The sequence below is a fragment of the Chlamydotis macqueenii genome, chromosome 6, assembly GCF_036417535.1.
Source record: "Chlamydotis macqueenii isolate bChlMac1 chromosome 6, bChlMac1.mat, whole genome shotgun sequence".
Taxonomy (NCBI): domain Eukaryota; kingdom Metazoa; phylum Chordata; class Aves; order Otidiformes; family Otididae; genus Chlamydotis; species Chlamydotis macqueenii.
In genome coordinates this window covers 11009702-11023627 of record NC_141561.1, presented here as the reverse complement: position 1 = coordinate 11023627, position 13926 = coordinate 11009702, and the positions used below count along the sequence as shown (strand labels likewise).

General features: G+C 45.5%; 2 protein-coding genes across 2 annotated transcripts in view; both read left to right on the top strand.

The window, feature by feature from the left end:
* The window catches only part of KALRN (kalirin RhoGEF kinase), a 508172-nt gene extending 504405 nt beyond the window's left edge, over positions 1-3767 (top strand). Inside the window, exon 62 of the mRNA XM_086751416.1 lies at positions 1352-3767. Coding sequence (XP_086607542.1) covers positions 1352-1897 — 546 coding nt within the window. The 3' untranslated portion in view covers positions 1898-3767. The remainder of the gene's footprint in view (positions 1-1351) is intronic.
* A 3899-nt stretch (positions 3768-7666) lies between these two features.
* Positions 7667-13186, top strand: UMPS (uridine monophosphate synthetase). The gene is made up of 6 exons (XM_086750571.1): positions 7667-7822; positions 8140-8293; positions 9858-10526; positions 11220-11395; positions 11930-12044; positions 12503-13186. Exons 1-6 carry the CDS (start codon positions 7667-7669, stop codon positions 12682-12684), a joined length of 1452 nt encoding a protein of 483 aa, XP_086606697.1. The 3' UTR covers positions 12685-13186.
* The last annotated feature ends 740 nt before the right edge of the window (positions 13187-13926 follow it).

Sequence of the window (13926 nt, the reverse complement as noted above, 5' to 3'; positions counted from 1 at the left end):
TGCCAATTAAAAATGGAGAATGAGCGATGAATTTAACTTTCTTGTATAGTAGACAATCCAGCTCCAAGGAGGTCTCTTGTCAACTCTCCAACCCCCAGGCGTATTAGATGAAGTGATGCTTTCATTCTTCTTCTGCCTACTACCACTACAGAAAAAAAAAAAGATTCCTTTTGTACAGTACCTTATGTGAGCATTAGTCCCAAAAGGCTAAATTATCTTGGTTTCTTTCAGTAAAATTGTTTGTATTTTCTGCTGTATTTATAGCATGTCAAAAAGTAGGTATCACTTGGAGGTAAGAAACTGCACTAAATTCTCTATTTGATCATAAGATACATCCCAGAAACAAGGTGGGAAGCCAATTTTGTGTGACCTATTTACAGTTCTCCTGAATGAGGGATACTAAATAAAGCTCCTTCTGTTGCTAGGTGGGAAGCAACATTGGGAGTGACAGCAGACCTAGCCAAGGACTGTCTTGTCCCAAGATCCTGCTCAAGAACGTGTTGATTTTGTTGATGCAAGATGTTGGTGCAAGAGAAGAGCACGCAGAGAGATTTGAACAGCAGTGTAGTGAACTTTGCTTTCTATCTGTAGCCATGAAGCAGCAGTAAAATATGCATGAGGATGAGGGGCTATAGGACAGAAAAGTGATTCTAGAGAGGGTGCAAGAAGTAAGTTAAATCCATGTTGGTAAAACAGATGAGAAAAAAAAAACAATTAGGATGAAATATAATCGCACTCTGGCTTGGAAGGCATGATTGTGTCCTGGTGTTTATAAGGGGACACTGACAGGTCCATCCACATCAACTGACAACAACAGTAATGGTATGTACCAGCATCCCTCCCAGGATACGTGGTAGTGGGAGCAAAGGTGCACATTTACTTAATGAAGAATATTTCTGCTACACCTTACACTCATTTATGTAGCTAGTTGTCATGTAAACAAATGCAATCTAAATTAACTGATCAGATACACAAGTCTTGTCTCAAAATTAAAAAAAAATATGTCAGTGCTCTTAATCTGTAGAGATTAGTTTGGGAAAATAAACTCTGAGTATTTGAGGCAACTTGCAAAATCCCAGTGTGTTGCCCTTGTGCAAAATGAGGATGTTGTCATTGCCACGTCAGCATTGATCCGAATTTACAGCAGTGTAAAGAGCAGCTGAGCTGGGTCCTTGTCACTCAGTCTCCTGATCTGTACCTCCCACATCTGAGCAAACGTGAGTTTTGATTGGCTATTAAACCTAAAAAGCAAAGATAAATATTTGGATAGGGGCTTAACTAGAATGAAATCTGGATGTTTTATTTACAAAAATAAAATATAATTAATTTTTTTTTAATATCTTTTCAACAGCCAGAAAATCTGCTCATTGATTTAAGGATCCCAGTACCTCGTGTCAAGATCATTGATTTGGAAGATGCAGTTCAGATCACAGGTCATTACCACGTCCACCACCTTCTTGGAAACCCGGAGTTTGCAGCTCCTGAAGTTATCCAAGGCCTCCCTGTCTCTCTGAGCACAGATATCTGGAGCATTGGCGTCCTGACCTACGTGATGTTAAGTGGTGTCTCTCCATTCCTGGATGAAAGCAAAGAGGAGACTTGTATCAATGTGTGCAGAGTAGATTTCAGCTTCCCGCCTGAGTACTTCTCTGACGTGAGCCATGCTGCCAGGGACTTCATCAATGTCATCCTCCAGGAAGACTTCAGGAGAAGGCCAACGGCAGCCACTTGTTTACAGCATCCGTGGTTGCAACCACACAATGGCAGCTATTCCAAGATCCCACTGGATACCTCCCGCTTGGCTTCCTTCATCGAGCGCCGCAGGCACCAGTACGATGTGCATCCGGTCCCCAGCGTCAAGAGTTTCCTGATGAGCAGGCTGAACCCAGGCACGTAACGCCTCCATCCCTGGGATCCTACGCCGCTGATCCTGAGGCAAGGCGCAAGGAGTGAGCAGGCACAAAGCAGATCTGTCTGTACATAGTTCCGTATCTGGCGTTTGCATTTCACGTGGCTTCCCTACCTGCAGGGTACAAATCATTGCGGAGGTGGCAGTACCTGCCCAGTTCCTCGGGACCAAAGCACAGAGGAGTAACGGCGGCGAGTACCTGCTTCCTCCCCTTGGTGGGCTCCTCTTGGGAGACGTGCTGTTGTTACATCCACTGCCAAAAAAAGGACTGCTGGAAACGAACACCAACTGGAAACAAGAGCCAAAATTGTAGTTGCCTTAATCTTTGTGAGGCAGCCTTATAAGAAATCCTCTTGATCTTGCTGAACTGGTTTCAAAATGTACAAGAGATTAGGAGTAGGATAGCGGAGGGGAGTGAGGCTAGGCTGACCTTAGCGTGTACCACAGAATGGTACTGGAGTCAATTTTTGCTGAAATCACTGCAAGCCTGTTCCAGGTTAACAGACGGATTTTGCATGCTCCGTATGCCCAGATCTGCCATGATTTCAGTGGGGACTTTGCCTGTGTAGGACAAGCAAGATCAGGCCCTAATCACTGCTGGATCGGCTTCTGTGGTGGCGTGGCTCAGATACACTCCCAAGGCGTGGTAGCGCTCAGCCCAAACTCCCCCCGTGAATCCTTGGGGCTTTCTGCTGTGTCTAGTCAACACGCAGTACCTTTCAGAGCTACGATTAAGGCAATGGATTCATTGGCGCATACAGCTGGTTTTGACTAAGCACAATGGGACTATGATGGGTTTTTTAAAAGCATTTTATAAACACTGTACAGAAATCTTTTGCAAAACCTGTGCATTGAGAAAAGGCTGTGTCCAATTTTTGCAGTATCTGTAAACTAGATGATGATGACGACGACAATTTTTTCTATCACAGGTTTTCAGTATACATATATTGTATCATACATATAAATATATATATATAAAGGATCCTGTTCCATTTCTAGCTTCAGAATTGCTTGGCCCAAAGTCCATCTAAGCCTTTCAGAGTGCAGTAGAGTGGTGAGTTCATCCTTGTGCTTACAGCTTGAAAAAAATTTTCAGTGTTTAAAGTATGTCATTTGTTTCATTTCCAAACTTGTAAATAGCTCTCAGCCGCTGTTAGCACCTCATCACCAAAGCATTCGTGAGGATATTTTTATGTCCAAAGCCTAATTTGTAACAAAATAAAAAATACCCACAATTAAAACATTTCTCTCTTGCAAGCCAAGTTGCAACATCATCATATTGATGTTACAGTGACAGAGCCAGCCTTAAGTTTACCCAACGCAGGAAGTCTGCAGGGACAAATCAGCAGTTCGTAGGCTGGCCAAATCTTCCTCTCTAGCAGTGGGACTGGGAGGGGAAACACCTCCCCAGACGGGGCTTTCCCATCCTACTGCTGCAGCATAAAACTCTACAGCCTTCTAGGCTGATGATCAAAGAAATTTATTTTTTTTCCCCTGACATGCGAGGATTTTGACTTGGTGCTGAGTGCACTGCTGTGCCTGCAGTCGGAGATGTCACTTGTTACCAAAGGTTTTCCTAAGGAAAAGGGCTTGATCTGACCGCGTGTGCTCAGTATAGACTCTCTCGTAAGGGCAAAGTCAAATGTAATTCACCATCCAAGTAACTACACTGTGAGCCTGCAATATATCTGCAGGAGCAAAAGCTGCCTCTGCCAGCAGGTGGTGGAGATACTCTGCAAGTACTGTTAAATTCTCAGGGCTCTGCTGGCCCTTTTTTTGATCCACCTCCAAGCTCAGTTTCATGGCACGTAGGAGACCTGGCCCTTCTCTTTATGCTTGCTCTATCGGGACGCTGGAGTGGTTGGGATTTTGCTAGGGGAGAAGACAGGAGGCACAGCAAAAAAACCCACCGTTCGGCACCGCGTGCACGCGATACAAGAACGGACCTTGAGGTCAGGGAGCCACAGTCAGACAGGTGAGCCCCGGTGCCTGAGCAGAGTCAGAAGCAGCGTAGGAGGCCGTGTGGCTGATGGAGAGAGATCCAATACAGGGAAGGGCTTGAAAGAGTGTTCACAGAATCAGCTGTGTTCTGGCTCAGCTAAAACCTATTGCAGTTTCCCTCTGCAGTGCAGCAGATAATTTTCTAAGCAGTCCAGCAGCACCTCTTAGACAAAGACCAGACTCCCATCCGGAGCATGAGTGCGAAGTATGCGATCTCTTAGCAACCGAAACGTCTTCAGACAGCAGTCATCAAAGGATGTCTTTAATTAGCACCAGCCTCAGGTACTTTCTCACTACAGGACTGTTTGTACTTCTTCCTATTTGTCAAAGCCGGCTCTTTGTGCTGTGATTGCCCTACCCTTAAAAATATTTATAGAAGTGTGGTTTATATAACCCACAGCTTTTATTAGGCCTGTGGGTACAGTTTAAGCCACAGTCTTTCTGCTTGGCATTCATACAAATTATCATACATCATACAGGAAATCTGGAGTTATTTATCATTTTGTTTTCCTGCCTCCTGCATTCACATCTCAAACTGCAACAGCAGACACTTTAGATGCACAGGGGGAAAAGCTGGATTGCTTAAGGGAATATTTAAGCCTTCAATTGCTATCAAATAACAAACAAAAAACCCAAAAGGCTAAAAGAGGATACATGTTTAGGTATTGGTGCTCAGATTCAAAGAAGAGATTCCTCGCCAAGGGAGAGCTGGAGGTGCTGAACTCTGAGGATTTTGCATGTTATGGGGTTGCTTTCCTTTATGGTTCTGTTTTTCTATGTTCACGTTAGGAAACCCCTCTTCATGGGCACCACTCTTCTTATAGCACATTCAGGAAAACTGGAACCTGTTACTACTTCCAGATACATTTGTGATTATCAACCATTCTTGCATTTCATCTCAAAGATTTCTTTTGCCTGAATAATACCAAGCGTATAATACCAAGCCATGCTGCTGTATGATAAATGCAGAGAAAGTATTCTGAGCTTGCTCTCTCGAGGACTTTTTCAGCCAACCTGTCGCCTCTCTGCAGATCCAACAGGTTTTATAACTGTTGTAACACTGTTGTAAACTGTAACTCTGTTGTAAAGTGATTACAGAAGCTCAGTAAGTAGGACTGGAGCAAGCCCACTGAGTAAGAAGCACCACAGCCACACCACAGTTGCAGCATTCTGCAACTACAGGCATTTTTTTTGTGCATGAAATACTGCCTGTAACAAACACGGGGAAACACAGCTTCTCATAAAGCTCCGCTAAGCCTTTACAAAGCTCCCCAGAGAGCAGCTGACTCCGAGGGGAAGCTTTCTGCCCACAGCTTTACCACTCAGGGTATTCCCAAGATGGCAGAGTGAAGGTGCGATGGCAGCTGCACCTTCTAGCTTCTGTGTCAGCTTCAGACCAGCTGGAGTGACCACCAGTGATTCTAGCAACGGAGCAACGCAAGCTCAGTGCAGGCTGGCGCTATGTACACAGCCATTGCCTCCAGACGTCCGCACGGTGCTCTTACCCTGCTCTGACATCAAAATACACTTGCTCACAGCGTCCAGAGGGCACGGTGACTTGTGATGCTCGTTATTAAAGATGACTATGTTTAATGAACAACGTGGCAATGAGAAACTAATTCACCTCTCTCTCTCTGCTCCATGTGGAGCAGCCAGGCCAGGCCCTTTCACTCAGGAATCTGACTGCCCGGGCAACGCTGCCAGCTCCCATCAGGCGTCCGAAGCACTTGCTGCCCCGTGGGTGATCCCCACCTCTCCACCAAGCTGCCAAGCCCCCTACACCTGTTACTACAGGGATGACACACAGGCAGTCTGGGGTTCTAGACTTTAATATTTTAAAGTAATCCAGGCTTTAAAATTTATAAAATTTCTTTCTTCCTACTTGTACCAAGAAGTCTTATTTAGTCTGCCCTTCTGTTTTAAATGACTGTTTTTCTCCAGTAACATTTATCTTTGAAAGCATTTTGCTTTTAAACTAAATTAATGCTGAGATAGAGTCTGTGCCCTTAACTGAGCTATCTAAGTTCTGTGGGTTCAGTGGAGTTCATTTGCATTTCTGATGAAGCCGTTAGGCCTTTGTTACACATACCATGAATAAAGTCTAAATGCAGAACCGAACCGTATGACCTGACTATATATAATGATATTTTAATACCCTTGCAATGAGGGGACTGCATCAAGTGACCTGGGATAACAGAAACGTCAGAGACGGATGTAAAGGCTCATCTGTATATACGAAGGTCTGACAGATATTTAACGCGCACAGGGGCTAACCACCTGGTTTTGTTTCTGTTCCTTTCACCGCAGAGGTAGATTCTCCTCTAACACAGAGCATGGATTTATTTTCCAGCTCATTTTTTTTTCATGTCCCATCAGAAAATGGTGCTTTCCCAAGGAAACAAAATAAAATCCCATTTTACTAGGCTGACTGCACACTGCCATCAAGTGATGAATCCTCATTCTGGGATCTGTGTAGTGGTGAGTGTTACCATAGCGTCAGGATGCTGAATATTTGCTGTAACCGTAGTCTTTATTATGGAGTTAGTGAAAAACTAACATCTCTACTCAAGCCATATTTCACCTTCATGTCCAAGTTCTGATGCTGGTGCTTTTACTTCTCTTTCTACCAAACTGTTCAGCATTGCTCTGCCACTGAGGTCAATTTGCTGATAACTTGGAAAGTGCAAAAAAAAAAAAACAAAACAACCCTAAATCTCAGACTTATTCACTGAGACAAGAGCAAACAGTTGGACTACATTGATGCTTTTCAATCTTTGCAGCAATCAACCGAAGGAGGAAAAAAGAAACAGTATTGCCAACAGCTCAGCATTTTCAAGGTGCAAAGCAATTCCACAGCCTTAATTATTTCAGTGTATTGCTGGTCTGCCTTAAATGTACCTTCAGTTTTATTGCGGATTTCATTTTGTACGCACACAACGTTGCTTTTGTAAATGTAAGTTTGTAAATATTTCCTTTGTAAGTCTAATCACTCATGTGTACTGTTGTGAGGTGACTACTTGCTGTCCCACGTCGTCGTTACTGTCCCGCAGCGTGTACGGCCATCTGCAGACGTAGCTTCCAACCGTCCATCTTCTGTCCTTGCCTCCCTATAAACTGAGCATACTACTGGCGCAGTTCCTGGGCTTTTTTTTTTTTTTTTTTTTTGATTAAATACAATTGTTCAGAGAAGACCGGGTCGGTTTTATTTCAGACGTACGGCAATCTTTCTGAGGCCTTGACGTCTCAGAGCTCGCTGATCGCTCCGTTCCCCTCAGCTTTTTCGGAGGGGTTCTTCACAGGGAAACCAGAGCAAGGGACTCTCCCTCTTCACCCCGTGCCCAGAGGCCGAGTGGCCGTTCGGGAGCCACCCCGACAGCCGAAGCAGACATTTTCGGGTCACAGCAAACCCTCCCTGCCGCACTGCTGCATGTGCGCACGGTGGGGGGCGAGGGGGTCTCTGCTTCCCCGTGGGAAGCGCGGGTGCTGCCCGGGGCGGGGGCGGGGCAGACCCCGAACGCCTCCCCGTGTGGAGGCCGGGCCCCGGGATGGCGCGGGCTGGGCCTCACGCCGTGGGGAGCTGGACCCCACAGCGCGGGAAGGGGAGCGCGGGACCGCCCGCGACACGCACCGCGTGGAGCCGCGCCCCACCCCAACCGGTCCCGCGAGGCGGGAGGTGGGATGGGGGCGGGGCCTCAGCGAGGGCCCCGCCCCCGCGCACGCGCACAGCGCGCCTCGCCGTCATCTCCCGGCGACGGGATGGCGGCGGCGGCGGCGGCGGGGCGCGTGGTGGCGGCGCTGCTGCGCGAGGCGGGCGCCCTGCGCTTCGGCGACTTCGTGCTCAAGAGCGGCCAGGCCTCCCCCGTCTACATCGACCTGCGCGGGCTCGTCTCCCACCCGCTCCTCCTCCGGCAGGTGCGGGGCCGAGCGGCGGGGTGTGCGGGCCCGGGCCCGGGCCCGGGCCCTACCGGCAGAGAGAGCCCGTGGTGCCGGGCAGCGCTTGTCCGTGCCTCGGGGGTGCTCGCCTGTGCCGGCACCCGGGGGCTCTGGGGTCTCTCTGTGCCTCTGTAGGGCCCGGAGCTTCTCTTGGGAGGGGAGGAGGCCCGGGAGCGCTGCCGGGGAGAGGAGGGAGGGTCTCATGCATTTGGCATTGCTTCCCTTGGTAGTACCTGTGTTTAGGCATGATCGCTCCCATCTGAATCTTAAAAAAACCAGCTGATTTTCGTTTTCAGGTTGCAGACCTTCTCTTTCAAACCGCCGGAGACGCTGGTCTCAAGTACGACTGCGTGTGCGGTGTTCCCTACACAGCTCTGCCGTTGGCCACCATTATTTGCTGTGAAAATCAGATTCCAATGCTTATACGGAGGAAGGAAGCAAAAGACTACGGTAAAACCTTCAAATCAAGAATTTGTGTCAAATTGTTTTCTTGTTTGTGAAATGACTTTATGTATTTGTGGTTCTTTTGTAATGTGCAGCATCTCCATTCCTGTTTAAGGCTACCACTCCAGTTAAAAAAGCAGGCCCTTTTCCCCCTCAAATGTACCTCCCACATCATTCCAGTCTGGTTGGGCTCTCCCAGCTGGTTAAGGTGCAGCTTGAATCCTGCTGTAGTAGGTTTGGAGCCTCTTGAGGGATGAGTTTTTTGTTTCCCTTTTGGCTTCAGCAGTGTCTTTTTTTTTTTTTTCCTTGGCACTGTTGCCATGGTTCAGGATTTTGGCCTCTTCCAGAAACTGAGATTTATAATAACTTGGTTTCTCTGATATGCTGAGACCAGTGGCACATTTCACCCCCGTGTGGGACTTTTTGCATATCAGCTCTAGGGGAGGAACCTTTCTAGTCTCATCTTCCTTTACTTCTCAAACCCCTTTTTCTTTCATATCCTGTAGTCCTGTAATCGGTGGGCGAGGTGGACCAGATGAGAAGCAGTCAGTTCTCTACCCATTGAACCAATTGATGGATTTTGGTAGAGGCAAGGGGGACAGAAGACTGAAGCAGTAACCTACCGTAGCAACTGGATTTCAGCATATGACAAAAGCTGTCCTTTTCCAGCGGTGTTCAGTTAGAAAGGGTGCTTGTCACAACTAAATGTTACTCCTCTGTTAGTCAGCGAGCCAGGCGTGAAAATGTTTGCTGTTCCTTCTTGTGAAGGACAGGTCAATTGTGACAGCAATTAACTGCCTCATACAAGGTTTCTGGATTGCTCCTTCTCTAGGCTGTCATGGTCTAAGCTGTCATGGTCTAAGCACCGTGCTCCCTGCATAATGTTCGCCTGCTGTTCGCTGCTTCCTGGGAGAGCTAGGCATTCTTTGTTGTCACCCCCCCGGGAGGCCTTTCATGGACGTGTGCCTGTTGTTGGTTAGGGCAAAGGCATTTGGGGGCTTTAGTCCTAATTGTTCTAACAGGCATACTAAGCCCTGAATAATGCCTATGGAAAACAGGAAATATGCTGAGAAGTACCAGTAAGTTGACTGCTTTAAAGATGTTTTAAATAAGTGGAAAAAATAGTTTTGTAATTCTGGTGTTCAGTTCATGGCAATAATAAATTACCGTAGTCATCTTCTCCAAAGATTTAAATTTCTGCAGTTAACAGTATGTCAGTTTTGTTAATGGAACGTAACTTCGGGAAACATAAAGAAGTATTTTTTTAACTTGGAGAATAACGGTCTTTATGAATTGCAAGTCAGTGACCAGGCTGTGCTAAGAACTGTGATAACCAGTATCAGGTAATATCTGAACAAATTACCTCTCCATACTGACAGTGAATGTGAAATTCCTGTTCTCCTGAAGTCCGGTTCCATTGGACTTCAGGATATGCTGCAGCGTATGCTTGTGTGTGGAACAAACATGATCTTTACATTAGCCTAGCAAGTTAAAGTTTTGATACTTTTAAGCTTTTTGGGGTCTTTTAAACTTTCTTCATTTAGTGGAGTGTTTGCTTTTTATTTTTAAGGTACTAAGCAGCTGGTAGAAGGCACCATTAATCCAGGAGAAACATGCTTGATCATTGAAGATGTGGTGACAAGTGGATCTAGCGTACTGGAAACTGCAGAAGTTCTTCAGAAAGAAGGATTAAAAGTCACGGATGCCGTAGTGCTGTTGGACAGGGACCAGGGCGGGAAGGCCAGGTTACAGGAACGTGGAATTCGCCTGCACTCTGTGTGCACGTTGTCTGGGGTGTTGGAGATTCTCCAGCAACAAGGAGAAGTGGACATTGAGATGGTTGAAAAGGTGAAGGAATTCATTCAGGAAAATATGTTTGAGCCGGTGGCTCAGAACAGCCCGGTTGCTGTGAAGAGAGTGTGTAAAGAGCTGAGCTTCAGTGCTCGTGCCAAGCTGCCAGGGGTACATCCTACTGCAGCCAGGCTTTTCACGCTCATGGAAAAGAAGCAAACAAACTTGTGCTTTTCTGCTGATGTCACCAGCTCCAAAGAGCTGCTGCAGTTAGCTGATAACCTGGGCCCCAGCATTTGTATCCTGAAGACTCACATAGACATCCTGACTGATTTTACACAAGAGGTAGTGAAGGATTTGAGAGGATTTGCAGATCTACATGAATTCTTGATTTTTGAAGACAGGAAATTTGCAGACATTGGAAACACAGTGAAACATCAATATGAAGGTGATTATCATCAACCTCAATTTACTGTAACTTTGCTGCCGGTGTGTGTAACTGCAGTGCTGGCACAGGTTGCCAGGAGATTGTGGAATCTCCAGCCTTGGGAAGACTCAAGGGGACAAGGCCCTGAGCAACCTAATCTGGCTATGAAGTTAATCCTGCTGAGAGGGCATGGCCTCCAGAGGTCCCTTCCAACCTTGATCTTTTTATGAATCTGTGGTTGTGCTCAGTAAGTACTTCTGAGTAGTTGTTTGCCATGAGAAAACAGTGTTACTTAAGGCAGCCTGTTACTGTATGCTTGTGTTCTCGTTACGGCTTTCATTCGACGTTGCATCTGCAACTGTAGAACTGTCTTTCTCTTTTCTCATCCGTACGTCCCATATGATCTCTGTGCTTTATTGAAAGGTAGCACCTGTGACAGTGGATTTCTAAGTCACCATAAATGTTTCAGTGAGTATTAAAGGTGAGATGCTAACAAGTGTTTGTGAACAGTAAAAGTCAGTTGCCTAACCACAAAGTGTAATCTTTATCAGAACTATCTGGTGAGACTGAACTTGTAACTGTCAAGCTTCAGTCGTAAAACTGTCTTTTAAAATGTGAGTGATTTAGTGTGCAGCTCGTTTTGTTTAACTGGTGTTTCCTGTTTAATACATTTCTACTGATACTTTGCCTGTGTCTTCCTCTCCGTGTTCGCAGGTGGTGTGTTCAGAATCGCATCCTGGTCAGACATCGTTAATGCCCACGTGGTTCCAGGCTCTGGAGTTGTGAAAGGTCTGAAGGAAGTAGGTCTTCCTCTCCAGCGCAGCTGTCTTCTGGTTGCTGAGATGAGTTCCCAAGGGTCGCTTGCAACGGCTGACTACACAAAAGCTGCAGTAAGTAGGCAGTCTTGTTCCGGGTTAAAAGCTTGTAAAGTGTTGTGACAGGGATGTTTTGTGTCCTTCTAATATTTACACATCCAAAAGTCTCTCCAGCTCTAACTATTACAGGCGTTTTTTCCTGTGGAAACTTGGGAATCTGACAGCGTCGTGTTTAAAGGTTGCAGCTGTAGGCTGGTCACGTGAAGTAGTCAGAGTTCACTGTGAATTCCAGTAAGCATGCCAAGTTTGCTGTTCCCCCCCCTTTTTCTTTTGTTTTCTGTAAGCAATAAATTTCTAATTAGTTTAAGTTCATCATTGTATTATTTATAGCACAGAAAGAAACTTAGCGTTCAATTCCTGGCTGCAAGTGCAGCAAGGTCAGTGAGGGAAGAGTCAGCTCTGGGTGACTTTGTATTGGTGACACAAGAACAGGTGTTTCATACCCCTGCCTTGCACAGCCTAATGTGTCAAAGGGTGGATGAGAAACAGATTGCTCGTCAAACTTAATTTTAGGTGTATCTCTTGTAACTGTTTCCTGATCTTCTTCAGGTACAGATGGCTGAAGACAACCCGGATTTTGTTTTTGGATTCATATCTGGATCCAGAGTTAGTAATAAACCGGAATTTCTTCACTTAACTCCAGGAGTGCATCTGCAACCTGGAGGTAACTTTTTCTGAAATATTTACAGTCGTTTGTAAATACAGTAAGTGATCTAGCCTTCAGTGAAAAAGTGACTTCTGAAGAGAGTTTGGTTGCTGATTCTCTGGTGGGAGGAGTCTATGTTTGCTGTTACGGGCTGCCCTCTGTATTTCTGGCTATGCTGATCCTTTCCTGGGAGCTCCGAAAGGCAACCAGCAGTCCTGATCAGTGCTTCTTTGCATAGCTGCTCCATCGATTGTGATTGGTAAATAATGAAAAAGGAGGGCGCTCTCTGATAAATTTGATCTGTGTAATAGAGAGTTCATTAGCTGAAGACACAGTTTTGAGTTGTTTTTGTGGATTGTTAGGGTCAGAGCTTGAACAGCCTATCCATTCCCTGTTCCAGCACATCTTTGAAGGCTTTTAGTAGATAGAGTTTTGTATGAACTAAAAAAAAAAAAAAAATGGTGTCTCTATTTCAGGTGATAACCTTGGACAGAAGTACCTAAGCCCCAAGGAGGTCATTGGCAAAAAAGGTTCAGATATCATTATTGTGGGACGTGGGATCTTGTCAGCTTCAGACCCTGCTGAAGAAGCAGAGAAGTACAGGAAGGCAGCTTGGGAGAGCTATGTAAGCAGGCTTGGTATTCGTGCAGAAGACTGAAAGCAGGCCACTTTCCTAGTCAATAAGCAAAGCTGATGGAGCTGCAGTCATCGTGAGACTTCCAGTTAAATACATAGGCACTTCAGCCAGAAGAAAACTGCTCTTTTGGAGAAAAATCTGTTACTAACTAAATAATGTTTAATCACACACACAGAGATCAGGTTGTACATGCCATGGTCGTTTTTTAAATATCTGAATATATGAAACCGAAACTTCATGCCCAGTTTTTAAACTGGTGAAAAATGTTGCATGAAACACTCCAAGGATTTCTGGTTGGCTGTTGTTGCTTTTGTTTCTCCTTCCCATCCTCGAATTCCTTCTGGCTGTGGAAACAATATTTTACTATTCTCAATAAACTTCACCTGCAGATCTGACCTAAAGCCCCACTCTCACAGGATTACTCAGCTCTGCTGTTTCCCAGGAGCCAGTATAGGTCTGAATCCCAGACTGTGAAATTGAATAATGTGTTGTTTAATAAATACTTTTGCTACTGTTTTCCTTTTATTGGATCTGTAAGTCTTTCTGCTGTGGCAGTGTGAAATACTGTTTTCAGAACCCCAGTATTATAAAAAGCCATTCTGACTGCAGGAATTACTTGTGATTGTGTTTACAGGAGCTATGAAGAATTTGTCAGAGCAACTAGTTGTGTTCTTAATTACAGTGGAGCTATTGATTGCTCTAATGAGAAACAAAAATGTACTTTATTGAGTTGTTGTGACAATAGCTGGAATACTTCCAGGAATTACTTTCCACTCTTCACAGTGAATAAGGAGTAGAAATATCTTGTGTGATTGGTTTCGATTAGAAAGGATGGAATAACCTTAATTATATCTAGTGTATGTGTGGTGGGAATCAGCTGGAATTTTCATTGCTATCAGGAAGGCAAAGATGACTGGTGATGCAGTTCCAGACTGTTGCTGTTCCTCTGCTGATGGAAGCACACAGAGGAAGCTGGGTCCCTTTGTTAATGTACTTACCTGTGGGAACAACTCTGTCTAGTGAGAAGAGTTTCCTGGCATTAGTACTGAACTCTTCACTAAGCCTTTCAAAATAGGAGACTGGGGTTCTGCTGAAGTTCAGAAGGAGAGTTTTTGTTGATTGTTGGTTGGATTAAGCTATGCAGAGCGTCTAAGACGCAGGCTTGAATCTGAGTGCCTTATGCCTCTTGCATTTGGGACGTTGTGCTCTGTTGGCAGTCAGACTTCAGAAACATACAGCTGAAAGACTTCACTGTCTGGGTGT